At 38.7% G+C, this 23,371-nt stretch overlaps 1 protein-coding gene across 3 annotated transcripts; it reads left to right on the plus strand.

Annotated features, from left to right (window-relative positions):
• The first annotated feature begins 274 nt into the window (after positions 1-274).
• Positions 275-14,330, plus strand: btbd16 (BTB (POZ) domain containing 16). Of its 3 annotated transcripts, none has more exons than XM_043712687.1 (3): positions 275-346; positions 13,359-13,547; positions 14,115-14,330. In XM_043712687.1, exons 1-3 carry the CDS (start codon positions 341-343, stop codon positions 14,214-14,216), a joined length of 297 nt encoding a protein of 98 aa, XP_043568622.1. In that variant the 5' UTR covers positions 275-340; the 3' UTR covers positions 14,217-14,330. The 3 variants fall into 3 exon arrangements, 2 of the variants coding, with proteins under 2 accessions (XP_043568622.1, XP_043568621.1); XM_043712686.1 differs by lacking the exon at positions 275-346 and adding an exon at positions 9,301-9,387; XR_006314935.1 differs by lacking the exon at positions 275-346 and adding an exon at positions 9,596-9,794.
• The last annotated feature ends 9,041 nt before the right edge of the window (positions 14,331-23,371 follow it).

A 23,371-nucleotide genomic window follows, 5' to 3' on the forward strand; every position in this document is an offset into this window, starting at 1 on the left:
ATATTTGTGAACAGTGTTAGAAACAGGCTGTTTGGAACTTCAGTTTTTAATTTTTGATCTAAAGTAAGTATGTAAAAATTGAAAGCTGGCTTAACTGTATGAGAGTTGTGACTGATGATAGCAATAGCATTGAATATCTTTATAATGTTGAACATTGAAGTTATATATTCTTTACTACTACTTAAAATAACTCAGATGCTTGTGTTTTTGGGATCAATTTGTTTTGGTTCTTATGTATAAATAGGAGCCGTGGTACCATTCGCAAATTGTTTCATACTGTGGATTTTATTTTGAACTCAAAGCTATTCAAGAAAAGAAAGGTTCCAATTGCAGTTTTTTCATGCAGGTAAGGCAACAATCAAACTGATTTGGCCTTAAAAATACTGAATCTTGCTTAGTCCAGTTTGGAAAGTTTTCCCTTTGAGAGCAGCATTTTTATTTGTGTATTAAATTCCGAATGGAAACTGCAGGCAATGATATCTCTCATAAGATGCATTGTCTGCTTGCAAAGAAGCAAACTGGCATAATAATAAGGAGACTTTATTTTAACAGTACCATATAGTATGAGGTTTCTTCTATCACTATATATTTTAGAATGATGTCAAAAAGAAACATTTAGAGGAACAAGAAACATACATGGAACTATGCATCAGATTAATTTTTCTTATCCACAACTAACTTCACAACACAGCTATGTTTCACAGGCAAATAAAGTGCTGTTTAATCATGTGTCTGGTCATCAGTACATTTAAAGGAAATGAATATAATTCACATGGACTGATAGCACATCCTTTGCAAACTTCTGATAATCATTCCAAATGTAGGGTCAGAGTGAAGCTTTCTTAGTTATGTTGTAGTATTTGTTCCCAGATTAGAACTATCATTATTCATCCTAATAGAGGAAACATTCCTGACAACATGTCTTATTCTATTCCTACTGTGTAGATTTATTTGTTAATAATAAGCAGAGAGCTCTGGATAATGTAATAACCAAAATCTGCAGAATGTAGACTGAGCATAGAAATAGACATAATATAAAATTATTCACTATTAGGCCAGACTAGACAGTAAAAGAATTTTCACCCTCTGACCTTAATGAATATATGGAACACTGCCAATAAAAGTAATTGACCCTGTGACAATTCACCCATTTCAAGAGCTGGAAAAATATCTTTTAGGAATGCAATTCGGTTACAAGGAGAAGTCTACATGATTGATTGAATGTATGTATCTGCAGTCATACAGCTGTCAGGTCATCGTAAAAGATGGGCTGTGAGGTTGCACAACTGTCCTGGAATTTAGCTTTACAGAGTTCCTTCGCAGAATTGCATGTTTAGTGTCTCTGTGGAGAAAACATTTTTGAAAGGTTGAGAGACCTTTTCCCATGTATTCTGAAATTAAAACCATGATTTCATATTTTAGGTCCAGTTTGTTGCATAAATTTTCATTAATTTCTTCCCCAATTCTTGAGTTATTTGCAAATAAACGTCATCACGAGCAGACGTAAGAAAAAGTGGAAGTGAAGACTGTGCAAAGCAGGGTGGGTTTTGAAGTATGATTATTGATAAAAGATCATTTTTATTATTGTTAATAAGTTGCATTAAAATTTTGCAGGAAAATCTATGGCACTCGAACAGAGATAACCTACATCGAAAAGAAATATTTTAGTTCAGAAATTCTTTTTAAATCAACCTATTTAGCTGTGTTATGCCATACTTCTGGAATATGTGGGGCCTGAACCTAGGCCTTTTGGTCCAGGAACTCTGAAATTACTTGGATCCATTTTATGTGAAAAGATGGAGGATCTTAAAACAATAATGATCACTTGAGAAAAAGTACTAGGAAAGCTAATGTGACTAAAGGCTGACAGATCTCTTGGTCTGCATCCCTGGGTCTTAAAGGAAGAAACTGCAGAGATCATGGTTGCATGGGTTGTAATCTCACAAAATTCCTTAGATTCTGGAAAGGCATATCCCCAGCAAATTAAAAACCGCAAATGTGACATCTCTACTCAAGTAAGGAGAAAAACAGAAAGCAAGAACTATACACCAACTAGTTTAGCATCTGTCATCAGGAATATGCTGAAATCCATTATTAATGAGGAGTAGCAAGAAAATAAAAATACTATCAGCATGGTTTTGTGAAAGATAAATTGTGCTTAACAAATTTATTAGACTTCTTTCAGAATCTAAAAGGCAGGGTGGATAAAGAAGAAAAATCAGATGTTGGACATCCAAATAATATTTGATAAGGTACCACATAAAAAGTCATTGTTCAAGATAGATGTTCATAATATCAGTGTGATACATAACATGGATAGAGGTTTGGCTGACTAACAGACATATGTTTTCTGTTAGTTAGCCAAACCTCTATCCATGCTTATATACCACATTAATTCCAGAGAGAGAGACATACTGTAGCCAAATGTTCTGATAATACAAAGTGAAGTAGGACAATTATTAAGAGGACAGTTTGCAAAGGGATATAGTCAGATGGGGTATAAAGTGCGAAAATTTGAAGTTCTCCATTTTGATAAAAAGAACAGAACGGCAAAATATTATTTGAATGGAAAACGATTGCAGTAGTACAAACTTCTGGAAATATCTCTGGAAATGAATAGGAAAGGGAAAACATACATGTGCAGCAACTCATTAGGAAGGTAATTGAATTGTTGGCCTCTGTTGCAAAAGCAATTGAATATAGATGTAATTTTGTTACAATTGTGCAGGGTATGGTGGGAGTGCATCTGGAAAATTGTGTCCAGATTTGGTCTCATTATTTAAGGGATATATGTGCATTGGAAGTAATTCAGAGAAGGTTCATTAATCTGATTCTGGAAAAGAAAGTGTCATTGTTCGAGGAAAGGTTGAGCAGATTAGCATACACCCATTAGAGTTGAAAAGAATAATAAATGACCTTGTTGATGATTCTGACTGGGGCTCGACCGAGTAGATGCTGGGAGCATGTTTACCTTTATGGGGGAATCGAGAACCAGGGATACACTTTAAAAAGTAAGGGGTTCCCTATTTAATACAGAGATGAGGAGGAATCTCAAATCTTAAAGGATTGTTACTCTTTGGAACTTTATTCATTGAATATATCCAAGGCCAAGTTAGATGTTTGATTGATAAACGTGATAATGGTTTTGTAGGCAGGCAGGAAAGTGGAGTTAAGGCCACAAAAAAATCATCCATGATCCAATCAATGTAGTGGAGAGGGCTTGATGGATCAAATGGCCTACTCCTGCTCCTATTTGGTATGCTCAAACATAATGCAGAAATATATAGCTTGGTTTCTGTGGCAAGCTTATGACTTGGAAAGTACACCTGTTTTCCTGAAGAGTCAATTTGGTTTGCTGCTATGCTGAAACGTTAAAAAAGTGTCAAGAAAGAGCTTCACCAACAGGGTAAATGCAAAATCACATCACCCCCACATCCTCTTGTTCTCCTCCTTATGTTATTATACAGAATATGAGCACGTTCATTTGGAAAGCAATCCCTGCTGCTCAGTCATTCTGACTGTTTTTGTTAGCGGAGCATTGCAGTCTTAAAATTTTTAGGTATTCAGAGAATTACAAAGCCTTTGTTAAGTGTGGAGCTGATCTGAAGACAGATTTGATGTTTTTAAACTGTTATGAAAATCACTATTGAACTTCAGAAATCTCAGTTATGCTAGATGACTAGATGATGACGGCCTGAATTTTTGGATGTAATTCAGTGACAACATGCTGCTCACAAAAATACAGAGGAAATTTGTGTAGTTTGGTCCTCTGCATGAGTAGTTGAACTACTTAAGTAAGTGATGGAGGGTTTTAGCAGGTGTACCTTGGAAGCAGGGCAAATAAAATCAAGCAAAATTTACACACATTGATGTTTCAACATAAAATCAATAAATCATAAATGCACAAATCCCATAAAAAGGTGACAAACCTTTGCTTTTGAAAGATAATTATGTGAAACATTTTCTCAAAGTTCCTCTTGTGTAGGAAAAAGACAACTGAAATTAAAATACTAATTCAAAACCCCAATCTTAAGATGGTGGCAAAATTGTGATTTCAACTGGCTTATGTGTCTGTGTTTAAACCAGCAACTCAAGATACTTGTTCTGTTCTAGTTTTGCAAAGTTTAACCCCCGCCCCCAATTTAAGTAGGTTTCCAGCGTGCAAAAACATGTCCTGCTATCAGTTTGCTGGGATCAAAAAAGTTAGCAGTGACACCTCTTAATAAGTGTCAGCTCACCATCTAAGGGTGTGGCTGTTATTGTGGTACACACAATCTTTAATTATCTCAAAGCAAGAAAACACATTTGCCTTGCCACCTGTCACAGCATTGACATTTTTTCACACCGGATGAATATGTGGCACAGTAAATACCTTCAAGGTATTTCTGAACCTTGTCACATTGGATGGTGCTATTCAAAATTGGTATGAGAAATGGAAAATCCTGAAGAAAGGTCTTGATGGAAACAAATCTAAAGTCAAAAAATGGAAGGCACTCCAGAAAACAAATGCATTAAGCAAGCCTAATTAAAACTTTGAATGACACACACACTGACCATCTCCATGCATGTAGTTAAATCACAAAGTTCTTTCTGCATAACATTATATGGAGAAGCCGACTGGTTAAAGCATTCTGAAATAAAGTAAAAGGCAGATATTTCAAAATGAGTAATTTAATGACCCTAATGAGGTTGTGCCAACTTAATTGTCAATGGATATAAAAGTCTATGCTGCAAAAAAATTCACCAATAGTGTACAAATTTATAAGAGATTGTGGCCCTGCGGAGACTATGCTCTGGGTGTGGCGAAGTATAAAATGACCTAGGAAGGGAAATCTCCAGGCTACAATAAGGAGACTACGGTAAATTTCAAAAATTCTCTGATTCAAAGTGACAGAAATTCTCATGAGTAATTAATTCTAAGAAAGAAGACACTTGCCTTAAAATATCGTGGACCTGGATGAAGGGGTGAATTCTACAGCTCCCTGACTGGGCTATTTGAAAGCAGGAACACATAAAATAGCATGGACAGCAGGTCCATTATGTTTGCACCCACTCCCAACCTGCATCCACTATTAGAAATATTTAATTTTTCTGAAAAATGGCACATTTTGTCAAAGCTTTTCATCTTGAACTCATCAGGACGTTTGCAAGAGTACAATTAAAGAGCAAACATCATTTATATTGTATGAGAGAAGAGTGCTCATTGGTTGCCAAGTTGATTGTTAGAAGCGTTGCCATGTAGAATGCATCAATTTCTTGTGACTGACAGTTAACTACCAAACTTCATTTAGATTGTCAACCAGGTAGAGTGATTTTGATTGATCAAGGCATTGCTCTGAGAAATAAAGCAGAAAGTAGCCATCATATATTTTGTTGAGTTAAACAAGTTTTTAAAAGACAACAACTGGACCAATTCGAAGGCTGTTATTAGGCAGCTTTTTTCCTTGGCCTCAACACTCCTGCTATCCCTTTGTCTCAAAGTATTTAACTCACTGCACCAAAAAGTAATATCAGCTTTTTTGTGTGTAGCTTATGTGTGCACTATGCAATGCCACTTGATCTTCAAATTGCAAAGAAGATCCTCTGCTAGTACTTTTTAGCTGTATTCAGTGTTCAACTTCTGTTTTCCAATTTACAGTACAAAACAAAAAAAAAGGTCCCTTACAGTTCCCATATGTGCAACTGCACCACATTGAAAGCCAGATTGATAATCTCGATGTGGTTGTCAGCATAAATCTTTACACGTTTCGGATTATTTAGCAAATGATGTCGCTCACGGGGACACGTCTAATATTAGGCACTTGTTTTGAGTTTTGTAAGCACAGACTAGTGGATGGATTCAGTATCATGCATGTTGAGAACAGCCAAGGGGATGTGATATTTCATATGATCCAGAGTCTTTGGTACATACTATCTATATACTTGACATCACAGCAGCATTGAAATTCTCATATGACTTTACTCATTTGGGTAATAGGCATAATGTCTTTTTGGCTTGATAGTAGCATGTTAGTGATAAACATCACTTGTGTTGCTACTGCACCGTGACAGCTTGAAGCAGCTTGCTTCACCTATTGATCAATTTTTTTCACATACCTTGCCCTTCCAGGGTAATCTGAGATGAACTGAGCGTTTTGCAGGACATTAGGGTCTTTCATCAGTTTGCGTGATATAATTTACTCATCTTGTCTTTTGAATAGAGAACATAGAAATGTACAGCACAGGAGCAGACCCTTTGGCCCATGATGTTGTGTAGAACGTGATGCCAAGTTAAACTAATCCCTTCTGCCTGCCCTTGGCCCATATCCCTCCATTCTCTGCATATTCATGTACTTATCTATAAGTCCCTTGAAAGCCCCTATTGTATCACCCTCCACCTCCACTTCTGGTTGCGAGTTCCTGACTCCTGCCAACTCCCTGTGTTAAAAAAACACATCAGGACTGCTGCCAACTCCCTGTGTTAAAAAAACACATCAGGACTCATCAGGATGTTTGCAAGAGTACAATTAAAGAGCAAACATCATTTATATTGTATGAGAGAAGAGTGCTCATTGGTTGCCAAGTTGATTGTTAGAAGCGTTGCCATGTAGAATGCATCAATTTCTTGTGACTGACAGTTAACTACCAAACTTCATTTAGATTGTCAACCAGGTAGAGTGATTTTGATTGATCAAGGCATTGCTCTGAGAAATAAAGCTTCTTTGAACCTTTCTCATCTCATCTTAAATGCATGCCCTCTAGTTTTAGACTCTGGGAAAAAGATTCTGACCATCAACCCTATCTATGCATCTCATAATTTTATAGACTTTTATCAAGTCTCCCCTCAGTCTCTGCCACTCCAGAGAAAACAACCCAAGTTTTTTCTAGCCTCTCCTTATTGCTCATACCTTCTAATCCAGGCAGCATCCTGGTAAACTTCTTCTGCATTCTCTCCAAAGCCTCCACATCCTTCCTGTAATGTGGCAACCAGAATTGAAAGCAATACTCTAAGTGCGGCCTGACCAAAGTCTTATAAAATTGCAACATGACATTCTGACTCCTGTACTCAATTCACCGACCAATATGCCATATGTCTTCTTTACCATCCTGTCTGCTTGTGTGGCCCCTTTCAGGGAGCCATGCACTTGAAAGCTTTGTACATCAATGCTGTTCAGGGTCCTGCTACTAACTGTACACTTTTCCTTAATATTTGATCTCCCAAAGTGCAGCATTTCACACTTACCCAGATTAAACTCCATCTGCCATTTCTCTGCCCATAACTGCAACTGATCTAAATCCTGCTATATCCTTTTATAACCATCTATGCTACCCACAACTCCAACGAACTTTGTATCAACTACAAATTTACTAACCCACCTATCTACATTTTCACCCAAATCATTCATATATATCTGATACAGCAGAGGTCCCAGTACAGATTCCTACGCAACACCACTAGCCACAGACCTCCAGCATGATAAACACCCTTCCATCACTGCCCTCCACCCTCTATGGGAAAGCCAATTTTGAATCCATGCGCCCATATCACCGTGGATACCATGCACCTTAATCTTCTGGATGAGCTTACCAGGAGGGACCTTGTCGAAAGCCTTACTAAAATTCATGTAGACAACATCCTCTGCTCTACCCTCAACGATCACCTAACAAGTCTTTCTTCCTGCTTTTCTTTGGCAGTCCTCTTACTGCATCTCATCATAGAAATAGTGGAATGGTCTGGCAGTCTACACTTTGAATGCTATACAAGCAGAATAATGCTTGAAACGCTAATTCTCCTCTTTTCCAGCACCATACTCTCAAAGCAGAATAATGCCAACTTTATTTGTAGTTTATCTAGTATAATCACAGGGGGTTTCACAGATGCAAGGAGGATAATAATGGCTACATGCAGACATAGAGTGGCTGGTGGAATTAGTGAATATGAGGTATGTGGAAGTTAATATGGAGAAGTGTGAAATGGTTCATGTTCAGAGAAAAAATGAGATATGATGATGTAAAATAAAGAATATAATTCTGTCAGGTTTGCAGGAGCAGAGAGACCTGTGTGCATACTCTTTTGAGTAACTAAATCAACAAGTAAGCAAATGATCAATCTGAAAGAACACTGTAACAAGAACAAAATGTGAAAGGAAGCTTACCAAATTAAATTGAAAGGATTTTTGTTAGGGGTCTGATGATGCCCATGTGAAGGCCAGTGGTTATTGAAGACCATAAGCATAACAGCAAACATCTTGTGCTCCCATTTTGGGTGGGACAAACTGGATGGCCAAAGGTCAGGAATATCGAACCGAAGCACAGCAAAAGCTTGGGGAGAAGCTTGCATAGATATTGCAATGGAGCTGCAACCTTCCACATTAAAATTAACCAATGCCTCAAGGTCACAGAAATTACAAGTGACCTGACAGAGTCCTGTGAGTATTTGTGCACAAAGTGTTGAAAGTGGCCAGACATATGGCTGAAAATGGCTGAAAAGACAAAAAGGATCTTGGCCATGTAAAAGCAAGAAAGTTAAGGTGAACCATTTATAGCGCTTGGAATAGTGTGTCCAATTTTGGGCTCCACATTTTAAGAGGTATGTGAAGACATTAGAGAGGGTGCAGTAAGATTTACAATAATGCTTTCCAGGAATGGGGAACTTCAGTTACATGGATCGATTTGAGAGATTGAATTGTATTTTTCATGGACCAAAAGCTGAGAGGGGATTTGTTGAAGTTATTCAAAATCAGGAGTGTTCAAGATAGAATAGATAGCGAGATACTGTTCTGTTAGTAGAAGGGGTCAGACACCAATTTAAGATGAATGACAAAAGCACTAAAGATGACAAAAGGAAAAACCTCTTTATGCAGAAGTTTTCAGGATCTGAAATGCATTATCTGAGAATATAGGAGAGGCAGATTCAAACAAAACTGGACAATTATCTGAAGAGAAGAAAAATGATAAAGGTAGGAATATAGGACTAACAAATTGTATTTGCAGACAGCTGGTATGAATACAATGGATAGAATGGCCAGATCCTTGTTCTGTCATCATTTTTTTTCATTTTTAATGCTTGTTAAACAATTAACTGATCAAATATTTTCCAGGCACCACATGTATCGACTCTGACTCCTCAGTATTTGCAGTCCTATGTTTCTCCTAAATATTTTACAAAGTTTGTCAATTGGACAAGATTCTGGATATTTGCCACAACCATTATAACATCAGCAGATTTGGATGAGGAGTGCCTTCACTCAAAATATGCAGAGCATGGGAACTTAGCATGACAGGACAGAACTTGCTGTCAACCTGGAGAACATACCAAGAGTTCTGGAATAAGTTTGAAAAAGTTGGCACATGTTAAACAAATGGTTTGAACACAGTCAATCAACATGCACAACGAAAAAGAGAATGGTAAAAGATTAGTATTTAAAAATTGACTATTGTTGAAACTTTGTGACTAAGGAGAAGGCAAATAATGTTGTGGAAGTGAAAACTTCTGTGTGCTTTAATGAGAAAAAGTATGTGCTATGTGAAGGAATTTCAATGGTTCAACTCCCCCGTCTCATTTCCCACAACTCTTATCCTTAAAGGCAAAGTTGGCACATATCCAAGTCTGATAGCACATATTCAAGTCTGTAGTCTGGAACACATGGTAGACCATGCGTGTTAATATGCAAGAGAGAAGAAAAGACGAATTATTTGCAGAATCCAGAAGATGTTAGATTGATTCCAACTTGAAACAACCACTTGCACAGATATTACAAATGAAACTCATGGTCAAATTGAGAAGAAACCACAGGCTCTATCTTTGAGAATTGGTGAGTATGGACTGAGCTGAGGCAGGGCGAGATCCATCATGTTCAGCAGCCATGTCACATTTTGTTGTGATTTGACTGATTCTGTTTTTCAATGGAGGGCGATACAACACAGGTCACTGGTCTCCCCTTACATAATCAATGAGAAAGATGCTTTGATTACAGTGGGGTCACTGTTTTCTTTAACTTCTTTGCTAATGTTGTCCCCCTGTTCAAGAAGGGTAGTAGGGGTAGTCCAGGTAATTACAGACCAGGAGGCCTGACATCAGTGATGGGAAAGTTATTGGAGAAGGTACTGAGGGATTGGATCTATTTATATTTGGAAGAGAATGGATTTATCACTGACAGGCAACATGGTTTTGTGTGGGGAGCAGAGGGATACAGAATCTTAGGAATTGGGCGATAGGTTTAGACAGTGGATTTGGATCGGCACAGGCTTGGAGGGCCAAAGGGCCTGTTCCTGGGCTGTAAACTTTCTTTGTTCCTTATCTTTATCAGTGCGCAATTGGCCATGTGGCATTCAGAGGTCCATAACCTGCTGGCATTTATGTCAGCATAGATTTTGTGTTATCATGTAACCCTGTACAAATGATTGAGGTTTGCCACTGAAAATAATGAGCCCCAGAGTGAAAAGGAATCCTATGTCACAAATGCAAATCCTATGTCACAAAATTTTTTACTATTAGGCACTTTCTAATCAACCTGCTCAGAAATGTTATTATACAGCTCTGGAGAAGGTGGGATTTGAAGCTAGGTCTCTTAGCTTAGAGATAGCAACACTGTCACTGCACCACAAGGGCCTTGAAGGTACTATCAGGTATTTTTAATCAATCTATTAAGAAATGTTATGACATATCTCTGATGCAGTTAGGACTTGAACCTCCTTTTTGTCTCAGACTTAGGGACTTGGCTACTGTACCAGAAAGGCCTCCTTAAGGTACTGTTACACACCACAGAAGTTTTGTGTTCAAGTGCAGTTCATCTGATGGCTGGCCAGCCACACACCAGTGCTCTTCTTCAGGCTAATTGAGACTTAACATTGCACATATCAACAAGAAACACACAGACTTTGATAAGAGACTAAAACATCAGTTAAGTACAATGATTGGGGGAAACAGCTTAATCAAATTAATTTACTTTAAACACATATTCATCTGCAAGAAAGAAAAGGAGATCTACAAAGTGACTGAAACACAGTGGAATTCGTTATGGTCAGACATAAGTCCCAGGTCAAAGCATTGTCAATGGGTTTGCATGCACAGTTGCTGTCATAATGAAGTGGGTGAATCTATTCATCACTAATTGGTGGTGTTTACAAAAGTACATTCATTGAAATTCTTGTTTGCACACATGGTTTTTATTTCGAAGTGGAGCAGAGAAATTTATGTTTCAATTTTTGTATCAGAGAAAATGGCAAACATTTTGGACCTTGTGTGATTATTGTGCACTCACCTGCATGCATAAATGTTGAAATACACTTGCCTAGACATACTACTAACTTGTTCTCATTCACAGACTTTTTGGCCTTTCTTATTAAATATTAATTTTGTCATACGTACATTCAAGAAGAGTTAGTTTGAAAAGTTATGGGCAGTCTGTTGACTTTTGCAAAAGCACAACACAACAATATATGGAGAGAGAAAAATATTAGTGGCCAGGATGGTATATAATACAATAAAATACAAAACAGCACAGGAAAAGGCCCTTCCGCATACCAAGCCTGCGCCAATTCCTATTCCTTATTTAGACCTACTACTTATTGCCCATGGGTGGTTTCTATCCCTCTGTCGGCTCATGTTTATGTGACTATCAAGATGCTCCTTAAACGTTGCTAATGTGCCTGTTTCATCACCTCCACTCGCAGTGCGTTCCAGGCACACGCCATCCTCTCTGTGAAAACCCTTGCCTGTACATCTTCCCTAAACCTATCCCTCTCACCTTGAACCCATGCCCTCTTGATATTAGAGTCATACAGATGTACAGTATGGAAACAGACTCTTTGGTCGAACTCGTCCATGCCGACCAGATATCCTAACCTAATCTAGTCACATTTGCCAGCACTTGGCCCATATCCCTCTAAATCATTCCTATTAATAGTTGACCTTTCTATCCTGAGAAAAAGCCTCTGACTATCCACCCAATCTAGGCCTCTCATAATTTTGTAGATGTCTATCAGGTCACCCATCAGCCTCTGTCCTTCCAGTGAAAACAATCCGATTTATCCAACTTCTCCTCACACCGAAAACCCTCCAGACCGGCAACATACTGGTAAACCTTCCCTGCACTCTCCCCAAAGCTTCCACGTTCTTCTGGTAGTATGGAACCAGAAATGCATGTAATATTCCACATGTGGCTTAATTAAAGTTTCATACACCTCGAACATAACTTGCCAACTTTTATATTCAATGCCCTGGCCTTGACCACCTTATCCATTTGTGTTGCTATTTTCAGGGATATCTGGACCTGTACACCTAGATCCCTCATAATTGTAACACTTTTGTTAACCAACATACAAAAAAATCCAAACAAATATGTTTCAAATTAGGACTGCAGAAAGGAATTACCTTGTATTGTATTTGTTAAAAGATTCATTCTATAAATTTGTCAATAAATCAAGGATTCTTCAGTTTTGCTGTATTGTGATTTCCTTTAATTCAGTATCTTCATATCTGTTAGAAATTAAGGAAATAAAGTTCCTCTTTTTGTATCTGTTATTCTTCTATGAATGAAGAATGGGGGAATGTTTTTATGACATAAAGTAATGGGATCAGTAATAATCCTCCTCATAATGAGCAGGAATTATGAAATGTGACCCAGTCCACTACCGTTGCCATTGTTTGGAGATGGGTTACATGATATGCATGTATTCTGGTTTTTTGAGGTGAGACACCTCTTTACAATATTTAAATCAGCTCAGAACTTGATCTAAATTTAATGCAATCCAGCCTGTTTCCCCAAGGCTTGAGAAACTTAGCAGCTAATTGAGGAACTGAGAAGTTGGTTAAAGTAGGTAAACACTTTCTGTGGAAATGTGTGACTCTGGAAGAGTCTGAGAGAATCTTGGTTTCTAAGGTAAATCTTTAATTAAATTACACTGCAGCTCGCTGATGGTACAAATGACTAGATCCTTCAACTTCCAATATCCACTTCCTCAATTGGACTGCTTTGAGTTTCACATCTGCCAAGAATCCCTCCCCTTGTCTTTTTGTTTATTGAGCCTACCTCCACTGATCTTTTCCAAATTTCCAGATGCTACCCCGAACAATTTCACCAAGTTCACCGAATTGCCAACCTTCCAATTTTACTGGCTGTTGGGCAGGAAAAGGAATTGTAAAAAATGATTATTAAATTCCGCGATTAAGTTTGCTAGGACTGCCACCTTCCCAAGTTTTCTCCAATACCACAACCTCCACTTCTACATTTCCTCATTTTTAGTATGTAAAAAGGTGTTTAAACAATCCACAAGCCTTAAAGGAATTGAATATCGATGGTCAATGAACCTTCAGCGAAACTCCTCTTGGTTTCACTGATATTAATTGTTTGTTTGAAAATACTGTTCATTTCCAGAGAATAAGTCCTGCAGATCCAAGTATGCCTTTTGGAATTACTGAACACAAAGCCTTTAGCTTACGACATGAACGTGATGTGAAATATGAAATTCAAGTACAGGCTTTGGTTGATGAAGAATGGAAAGTCTTTAGTACTGGTTACATATGCCAGAAATTTGGCACCACCAAGAAATGCAGCCAAAGTCAGGTTAGTAATTAGTTCAATATCTTAAATAAACAATTTCCACAAGATTTTTAAAAAATCCTACGAACAATTTAGCCTAATGATTAAGAATTAACAAAGTAATATTCTAATTGTAAAATGAATGCAATAATTATAAATTCAATTATAATGTTATTTACTTTAGGGGTACTAGAAAAATAATGGTGAATTGTAGTGATAAATTAATGTTTTTAATTTTTTAAGCAGACACAGTTTCTGTGGTGCAGAGCTTCTGTTTTCCACAGTTTCGTTCTGACATTATTAATAGACTAAAATGTACACTGGAGAAGGATTAGCACATTTTGGTAGTGACATTTTGTTATGTTATGCCATACAAATTCTGTAAATGTGATCTGTTTTGGCCAAAATGTCAGGACAGCCAGCGCATGCATGCAACGCTGGACCTTACAATACAGCCTACAGGAATATTCGCTGTACATTGCAAAGCAAAGGCCACAATATAAAAACAGCTTTTGTATTATTTCACAAATGACGTATTCATATAAAATTGTTTGTGTCAAAGAAAATTAATGATCCTTATGTTTTTCTCAGGTCCTATCGGTGGCTGGATTGACAATGCCTGTTTATGCGACCTTTGCTCTTTTTTTCCCGGTATCTTTCAAAGGAAACAAACTGTCCAAAAGTGTGTTGTAAGATGAGTGAATGAGATACCATTATTAAGAAACAACTATTTGTTTCAAAAATTTCACCTCAGAGGGGATGTCAACTTCATTTTACCTTTGTAAGTTTCCTGTTAGTAAACACATGCCTGCAAAACTACAGTGAACTCTTTTTTTTTTGCCAAAGTACTAAACATGAATGGTAAAGGCCTTTTAATTGCAGAAGACACTGGTCTGAAGTGTCAGTACAGAACATGAAAAAACATAAAAGACACAAAATGCCAAACATTCAGCATTCTGAACATCATCTATGGAAAGTACAGAATAACTATTATTTCAGGTGTGGATCTTTTATTAGTATATTGCACAGATTAACATTTCCAAATGCTAAAAATATTAACTATAAACTATAAAGGCTGCTGAAACTGATTCATCTGATGTCGATTACCAACATTATTTGAGTTTTATATTTAACATATTAACAAATTCATCTGATTTTCACACCACAGTAATGGAGAGAGATTGATTTTGCATCTGAGAATAAATGGGAATGTCAAATTGCTAATTTCCCTTTTCCTCAACTCTGATGGTAAGGAGTAACCTTGAGTATGCTGGGAACAGATAATAGCAAGTTTTGAGAAGATTTGTTGCTCAGGCTGAGGTTTTGGATGTAGGTTTGTTCGCTGAGCTGGAAGGTTCATTTCCAGACATTTCGTTACCCTACTAGGTAACATCTTCAATGGGCCTCAGGTAAAGCAATGCTGAAAATACCTGCTTTCTATTTATATGTTTGGGTTTCTTTGGGTTGGTGATGTTATTTCCTGTGGTGAAGTCACTTCCGGTTCCTGTTCTCAGGGAGTGGTAGATGGGGTCTAACTCGACGTGCTTGTTGATAGAGTTCCGGTTGGAATGCCATGCTTCTAGGAATTCTCATACGTAACTTTGTTTGGCTTGTCCTGGGATGGATGTGTTATCCCAGTCGAAGTGGTGTCCTTCCTCATCCGTATGTATGGATGCTAGTGAGAGAGGGTCATTTTTTTGTGGTTAATTGGTGTTCATGTATCCTGGTGGCCTGTTTATCCAATGTAGTGTTTTCCTCCCGTTTGTCCAACGTAGTGTTTGTTACTGTATTTTGTAAATGACAGTTTTGCTTGTTGTCTGTATAGGGTCTTTCAAACTGCTGTTTTAGTGTGTTGGTGGGTTTGTTGGCTACCATGATGCCAAGAGGTCTGAGTAGTCTGACAGTCATTTCCGACATGTCTTTGATGTAGAGGAGAGTAGCAAGGGTTTCTGGACGTGTTTTGTCTGCTTGTTTGGATTTGTTGCTGAGAAATCAGTAGACTGTGTTCATTGGGTACCTATTCTTTCTAAATACTTTTCAAAATAATTTTTGAATACGTTTTGAACACAGTCTGCTGATTTCTCAGCAACAAACCCAAACAAGCAGACAAAACACTTCCAGAAACCCTGGCCACTCTCCTCTACATCAAAGACATCTCAAAAATGACTGCCAGACTACTTAGACCCTTGGCATCATGGTAGCCCACAAACCCACTAACACACTAAAACAGCAGCTAATGAACTTGAAAGACCCTATACAGACAACAAGCAAAACTAATGTCATTTACAAAATACTGAGCAAGGACTGTAACTACACTACATTGGACAAACAGGCAGAAAACTAGCCACCAGGATACATGAACACCAACTAGCCACAAAAAGACATGACCCTCTCGCACTAGTATCCTCACATATGGATGAGGAAGGACACCACTTTGACGGGGACAACACATCCATCCTAGGACAAGCCAAGCAAAGACACACAGGAGAATTTCTAGAAACATGGCATTCCAACTGGAACTCTATCAACAAACACATTGAGTTAGACCCCATCTACCACCCCCTAAGAAATGGAAAAGGAAGTGACTTCACCACAGAAAATGACATCACCAACCCAAAGAAACCCAAACATATAAATAGAAAGCAGGAATTTTCAGCATTGCTTCACCTGAGGCCCACTGAAGATGTTACCTAGTAGGGTAATGAAACATCTGAAAATGAACCTTCCAGCTCAGCAAGCAAACCTACATCTAAAACAGATAATAGCCTTTATAGTGTACACTGACAATGGGTTTGAAACTGTTAGAAGCTAGTTTGTAACATCATGCTAAATTTGTGCATTCTGCATCCCATATCCAAGCAGCATTTGAAAACAAAGGTTTTTATTCAGCAGTTCAGGACTTTAGCCTCAAGTTTTGACAAAAGTGAAAACAAGAAAATGCTCACCTCATGCTTAATTAAACTGAGAAGCATACTGTTCTTCACTTGTGAATGGAAAAAATAACTATGATCATATGATATTCATGGAGTTTATTTTGTTGATTGACAATACCACAGAAGATCACAAATTTGATTTGTCAGTGATTAACCAACAAAGCCAGTCCTAGTAATACTTTGGTAACTTGCCAAGCCAAAAATCAAGACTCTTAAGTATTTACATTGTAAAATAATATTATATAATCTTGGCACAAGTACCCTTCAAATACTAAGAAGCAGCTGACTGAAAAAAAAAATTGGGGAGCCAGGAAATTTCCTGTGGTGTCAATATCCAGAAGTCTGGGCTACAAGCCTTTATGTTTTAGGAAGGAGTCTACCTGTCTAGCTTACTAGGAAAGGTCCAATTAACAGGTCATCTGCTTAGAGGTTGAAGCATGTTCTGGGAGATGGGAGCCCAGGGCAGCGTGGTACATCGCAAGAGAAGCTGGCAGCCTACACTGTGTGACAAGTGAGAGCGTTGCTGAGGCCGAGGCAGCAGCAGAGGTGGCCGGGACACCAGGGTGACTGGAGCTACCACCAACACCAGGTGAGCAATACAATAAAGTATGAAGGTTGAAGAGAATTGCCTCCACAAATTCCATGTTCTGCATACAGCAAGGTTACATACACAAGAGAAGATGGCCACCTTGCCATTTTCTGTCAGGGATTTTACTGTTGCTGGCTGGGAAGCAGGAGGCAGAAGCTCATCTTGGAGACTTTCTGAAGTTGTATGCCTCCCCACCTCATAAGCTGCCTCCATGGGGTTGTGAAAATTCTGAACAAGGGAATTTTCAACTGACTTGGGTGCAAATCAGATGGTTCAAAGACAAATACAATCTGAACCTTACCATTCTCAATTGGTTTGGCATTTGAATAACAGAGTACAGATCATCATAGAAACCAAGATTCCATTTTAGCAAACTGAAAGCTACGTTTTAAATGTGAACTCTACTTAACACTACCCTTCAAAGCTGTCCACTGTTTGTGGAACATTTTCTTCAGTCAGACACACTGAAGAATTTCACATCTATTTTCATATGAATAAAGCTAGAAAACAATACATCCTTTTAGACTTTTGTGTACTAAAAGCAACTAGAAATATTCTGAATACAGACTATTCTGCAATTCACATCAAAAAAGATATCTTAACAAGTGAACTGATCCAGCTGTACAATGAAACCTTTATTGTAGTTTTTAAGTTTGAGAACAGAATGGTTCTTGCTGATGAAAGAAGTGGGGGTGGTCTAAAGGTCTTCGAATTGGATAGTGGAACAAAAGCTGACAGAAGCTTAATTTTTTTTTAAATCAGCTGTCTTTCAGAATTTTCACAACAAATTGCTGAGTGAAAAATGAAATAAATGAGTTCATACAGAATATGCTCCAAAAGATTTTAAAGTAATCACTTTTTACTTTAAAGTACTACAGAAACTTCTCATCTTCAGTTCTAAAGAAGTCATGTTGAACTTCAAATATTTACTCTGCTTTTCTCTCCACAATTGCTGTCAGACCCGCTGAGTTTCTCAAGAATTTTGTTTTTATATTAAAAAGATGTTTTTACAGGTCTTGGATGTCTTCCTGATGAATATAGAGAGCAAAATAGCATCTGTCAAGGACAGTTCTAGCTGCTGTCAAATCCAACTGGAAAGAAAAGATAGAATAGCTAGCAAAGATAGGAGTAGCAGTTCATGTTCAAATGCAACAAGACCTGGACAATATCCAGGCTTGCCTGAAAAGTGGCAAGTAACATTTACACCACACAAATACCAGACAATGACCCTCCAACAAGAGACAATCTAATCACCACCGCTTGACATTCAATGGCATTACTATCACTGAATCTCCCACTATTGACATCTTGGGGGTTACCATTGGCCAGACATTCAATTGGACTCACCACATAAATACAGTGGCTACAAGAGCATGTCAGAAACTAGAAAGACTGTAGCAAGTAACTCACGTCTTAACTCCCCAAAGCCTATCCACCATCTACAAGGCAAAAGTCAGGAATGTGATAGAATACTCCCCACTTTACCAGATAAATGTTATCACTGGACCATTAATCCAGAGACTGAGGTAATGTTCTGGAGATCTGAGATCGAATCCTGCCTTGGCAAATGGTGGAATTTGAATTCAATAAAAATCTGTAGTTAGGAGTCTAATGACGACGATGAAACCATTACCAATTGTTGGAAAAAGCCCACCTGGTTCATTCATGTCCTTTAGGGATCATTATTTGCCATCCTTACCCAGTCTAGCCTACATATGACTCCAGACACAGCGCAATGTGGTTGACCGTCTGGGCAATTAGGGATGGGCAAGAAATGCTGGCCTAGCTAGTGACACCCAGACCTGTGAATGTGTTATTAAAAAAAGACTTCCTCCTCCACCAACGCTCAGTACATTGCAGAAATTTGCCAAAGACATTTTTTCAAACTAATAATCACTTCTGTCTAGACAACAGCAGCGATACATTAAAAAAACCCACCACCTTCAAGTTCCCTCCCAAGGCACCACCATCCTGATTTGGAAATTTATCACTGTTCTTGAGGTTGGCTATTAAATATCCTCTGGGCAGATAAGGATGGGCAACAAATGTTGGCTGAGCTAGCAATGTCCACATCCTAAGAACAATTCTAAAAAATTGCAGCAGATTGGTGAGAGACAGTACAAATACTTAGTAAAGGGACACTTCACCCGTGAAGTTCTTCCCCTTGAGATTCCAGGTTAGGCTCTCACATGAGTATTCTTGTTGACCTCAGATATTACAAGATCTCAATCAGGGCACAGGGTACTCAATCAGTTCTTTACAAGATGAGATCAGGCTGGATGATATGAGGAAGCTCTTATAAGCCACTTAATGTTAATTAAATCAAATTAAACAAATTAGATTGGAATAAAGGATATTAGCCTGTTGAAGGAGCATTGTAACAAAAACCAAATGTTCAAAACTTAAATCAAGAAAATTCAAAATTAAATGTCAGTTTGGCAGTTAATAATGCACTCCAGCCCCTATGGTATCCATTGCCTTCAAGGGGTCTCAACTGGAGACAAATGATATTCTGCTTAACTGAATAGAAGGCAAATGAATAGTATGGAATCACCGGACTCCTGATTATTGGAGTAATCTTTTAGGTATCTTCATTTTCTAGGTTTGAACTCAACTCCTTTTCAAAAAATTACTACTCCTCCCACTTTGAGTTTGTGTCTGTTGATATTAAAACCTAGAGCACATTTGATTTTTCGAGTGTATGGTGAAATTCAACTTTCTGTTCACTACAGTGACTTGCAAGTGCTGCCTGTGACCCCACACTGCTGATTGTGTAGTGTCCCTGTCCCTCAAACCCCTCATGTAACTACTAATGTCCCTGCTTTACCCTGAGAGCACCTGACTATTGAAGTTTCAAATGGAAAGGCCCTGGGAAGTGTTGCTGAACAAAGAGACCTTGAAGGGCAAATTCATAGTTCCTTGAAGATGGAGTTGCAGGTAGATAGGATAGTGAAGAAGGCATTTGGTTAGGCACTTGCCTTTATTGGTCAGTGCATTGAATATCTGAGTTGGGAGGTCAAGTTGTACAGGAGATTAGTTCGGCCATTTTTGGAATACTGTATACAATTCTCCCTGCTATAGGAAGGATGCTGTGAAACTTGAAATGGTTCAAAATAGATTTACAAGGATGTTGCCAGGGTTGGAGACTTGTAGGGAGAAGCTGAATAGGCTGGGGCTATTTTCCCTGGAATGTCAGAGGCTGAGGGTGACCTAATAGAGGCTTATAAAATCCTGAGGGGCTTGAATAGGGTGAAGGGGGAGTCTAAAACTGTAGGACATTAAATTATGGTGAGATGGGAAAGATCTAAAAGCAACCTAAGGGGCAACTTTATCATGCAGATGGTAGTGTGTGTATGCAACAAGCTGGCAGAGGAAGTGGGAAAGGCTGGTACAATAACAACATTTAAAAGACATCTGGATCAGTCTATGAATAGGAAGGGTTTACAGGGATATTAACTAAATGCTGGCAAATGGGATTAGATTAATTTAAGAAGTCAGGTTGGCATGGACGAGTTGCACCGAAAGGTGTGTCTCTGTGCTGTAAACTTCTATGACTCTATAATGTCTTTGCTGGTCCTGCACCCTCCCCATATTGAGGCAAGCATGACCACAACTTAGCTTGATCACATACTTCCCCTAACAAGTTCACACAGTCCCTCCCTATCACCCTATGTCTCCAAAATCCCCGATCACTGTGATCATTCTTGCAGGCATTAAATACAACCAGGCCAATCCCCAGATTTGAACATGCTCAGAGCTTTCACCTGGTGAATAAGACAGATCCATTATACCAGACAGCAGGATGGCAAGGATAATGGCCTGCAAGGCTTTCATTTTAATTTTCAGTTTAATACCTTACAGCTTTGAGACACAATTATGAACTTACCAGAAACAGGACTTGCTATCCAGACATATGCACAGATGCTTTCAATGGGCGGTATAACCTTCCTATTTTTAAACATTTTGCTTTCTTTGCCTTCTTAGTGGATATATCACCTTAGGTGGTTTAAGAAGTGCCCTGTGTTCCTTAAAGTACACCTAAATCTTTGTTCTGGATGACAGCGGTTTTAGCTACAAGGCAGAGTTTTATGAGTTTTGAAGCAGGAATATGGTGGGTAAGCTGTTTAAATCCATGAGTGGCTTTTACACTGTTTACCTACCTGCCTTGTCCTGACCTGTTCACCATCATACTGGAACAACACTGAGTTCTCCAATTTCAAATAACCTCCCTCCCCATCCCCCAACTCCATTCCCAGCCCCTCCTTCTCACTACCACTGCTCCCTGCTACCAACCGGATTCATTCCTCCCATTGACCAACCAGGTCATACCCTCTGCCTGTCTTCATCTATCCCCACTTCACCACCCTGCTCCTGCCTTCCCCTTTATCTGCAGCTCACCCCACACCCTTCCCTAGTCCTGAAGAAGGGTTACACCGGAAACATCGACTTCTACACCTCCTGATGCTGCCTGCCTTGCTGTGTCTTCCAGCCTCCTGCCTGTCTACCATCATAGTGAGCATGCAGATAAGTCCTAGGGTTGCCCATCTTCCCTTGCAACTTAAAACCTTCAACAGCCAATTCATGACCAGAAGAAAACAACAGCACTTCCCACCATGCCACAGTTTTGGAGCGAGGACACGGCCTTGTTGGAGGGCTTGGTGGCACAGCCCAACAGATTGCCATGCTTTACAACTGTCAGGAAAGTGGTGCAGTGGGTTGTCTATCTGATGTGCCTCTTTCCTCAGTTTTAACACCTCCCCACCACCCCCACCACTGAGTTTCTTTTGGTGTTCCCTACCTTCATAGTCTTTCCACCCTGGCCTCACCTCCCACTCCTGACTACCCAGGGCCTACCCTTCAGTTCCCACCTCAAGACACCTGCACCTATCAACTCTTAGTTGTGCTGCTGGCACTACTCTGAGGCAGGACATCCTTCAAGTGAGGTGCAGAAGTTTTGATCAATGATGGAGCATTCAATGACTATATCCCACTAAACTTTTCAGCCCCCAAATCAGGCTGTCCAAGGAATACCTATTTTTACTTGTGACTATTTTACCCATCTGATGATCTGAAATGCAAGTTACGTATGAAAGCTTTTCTTTCTAGATTCATTGAACAAAATGAGTCCCTGCTGTTAATAAAACTACAAGTATTAAAGTAAATGCTCTGTCGGACAATGTGTGTTTCATTAATTGGTTTTCAAAAATTAAGCTATTTATAACCCATGTGCTCATGAGAAAATGCTAATAATTAACAAGGATAACAATTCAATCATAGAATTAAACATTTTTCACCCATTTATATGCTTCATTAATTTTTGAGGACAATATGATTTTCAGTTGGCTCGACTTAATAGACAAACTATTGTTTGGCTGCTGGCCCCCATACAATGAGGTAGATTTCAATCACAACCCAAACCTTGGTATTTCTTGATGATTGCAAATCAGCTCCCACCACTCAATGCCCTAACAATCCACTTACTTTGCACAAGCTTCCAGTATTTTATTTACAAGCATCCAAACATATGAAATAGGAGAAGAAGTTACCAATCAGCTATTACAGCAAAACCCTTAATTGCATTTCCCATACACACCAGACCCCTTAACTCAATGGCTATATTTTCCCTTCCCGAAAGCTGGGAATTCCACTTCTCCCAATTCTTGATTTTCCTTCCATAACAATGAATTCCTGCCTCATCTTCTTGTTAGGTTTTAGTCTCCTTGTTTAGCGCCATGTCACAAACATTCATACCCACTGCTACAGAAGTTTCATAGCAGCAGCCTATACTATTTATATGATACAATGCAGAAATTCACCAAGGCTCCTGAGAGAATGCCTTCCAAATCCATGACCACTAAAAAGACAAGGGCACCAGATGCATGGGAACAGCTCCACTTGCAAGATCCCCTCCAAGCCACTCATTATCCTATGTGAAAATTGATTGTTGTTCCTTCATTGTTACTGGGTCAAAATCCTGGAACTCCTTCCATAAAGGAATGTGGGTGTATCTTCCCCAAACAGACGGCAGCAGTTCAAGAAGACAGCTCACCACCGCCTTCTCCAGAGTAACTAAGAATTGGAAATAAATGCTGGTCGGGCCAGTGAAGCCCGTATCCCATGATCTTTTTTTCACATGGTGCTAAACAACTAAATATTAACATGTAATATTTTAAATGTTGATGGAATTTACAAGACTGAAAGCAAGCTTTTAGTAGATTCTAAATCGCATGGTATTATTTACATGATAGAGTTGGTCAACAATTGACCTTAGTTTTTTTGATTTTAATACATTACCACTTAATTTTTGGAATCTGAGTTTTAGTCCA

The sequence above is a fragment of the Chiloscyllium plagiosum genome, chromosome 22, assembly GCF_004010195.1.
Source record: "Chiloscyllium plagiosum isolate BGI_BamShark_2017 chromosome 22, ASM401019v2, whole genome shotgun sequence".
NCBI lineage: Eukaryota > Metazoa > Chordata > Chondrichthyes > Orectolobiformes > Hemiscylliidae > Chiloscyllium > Chiloscyllium plagiosum.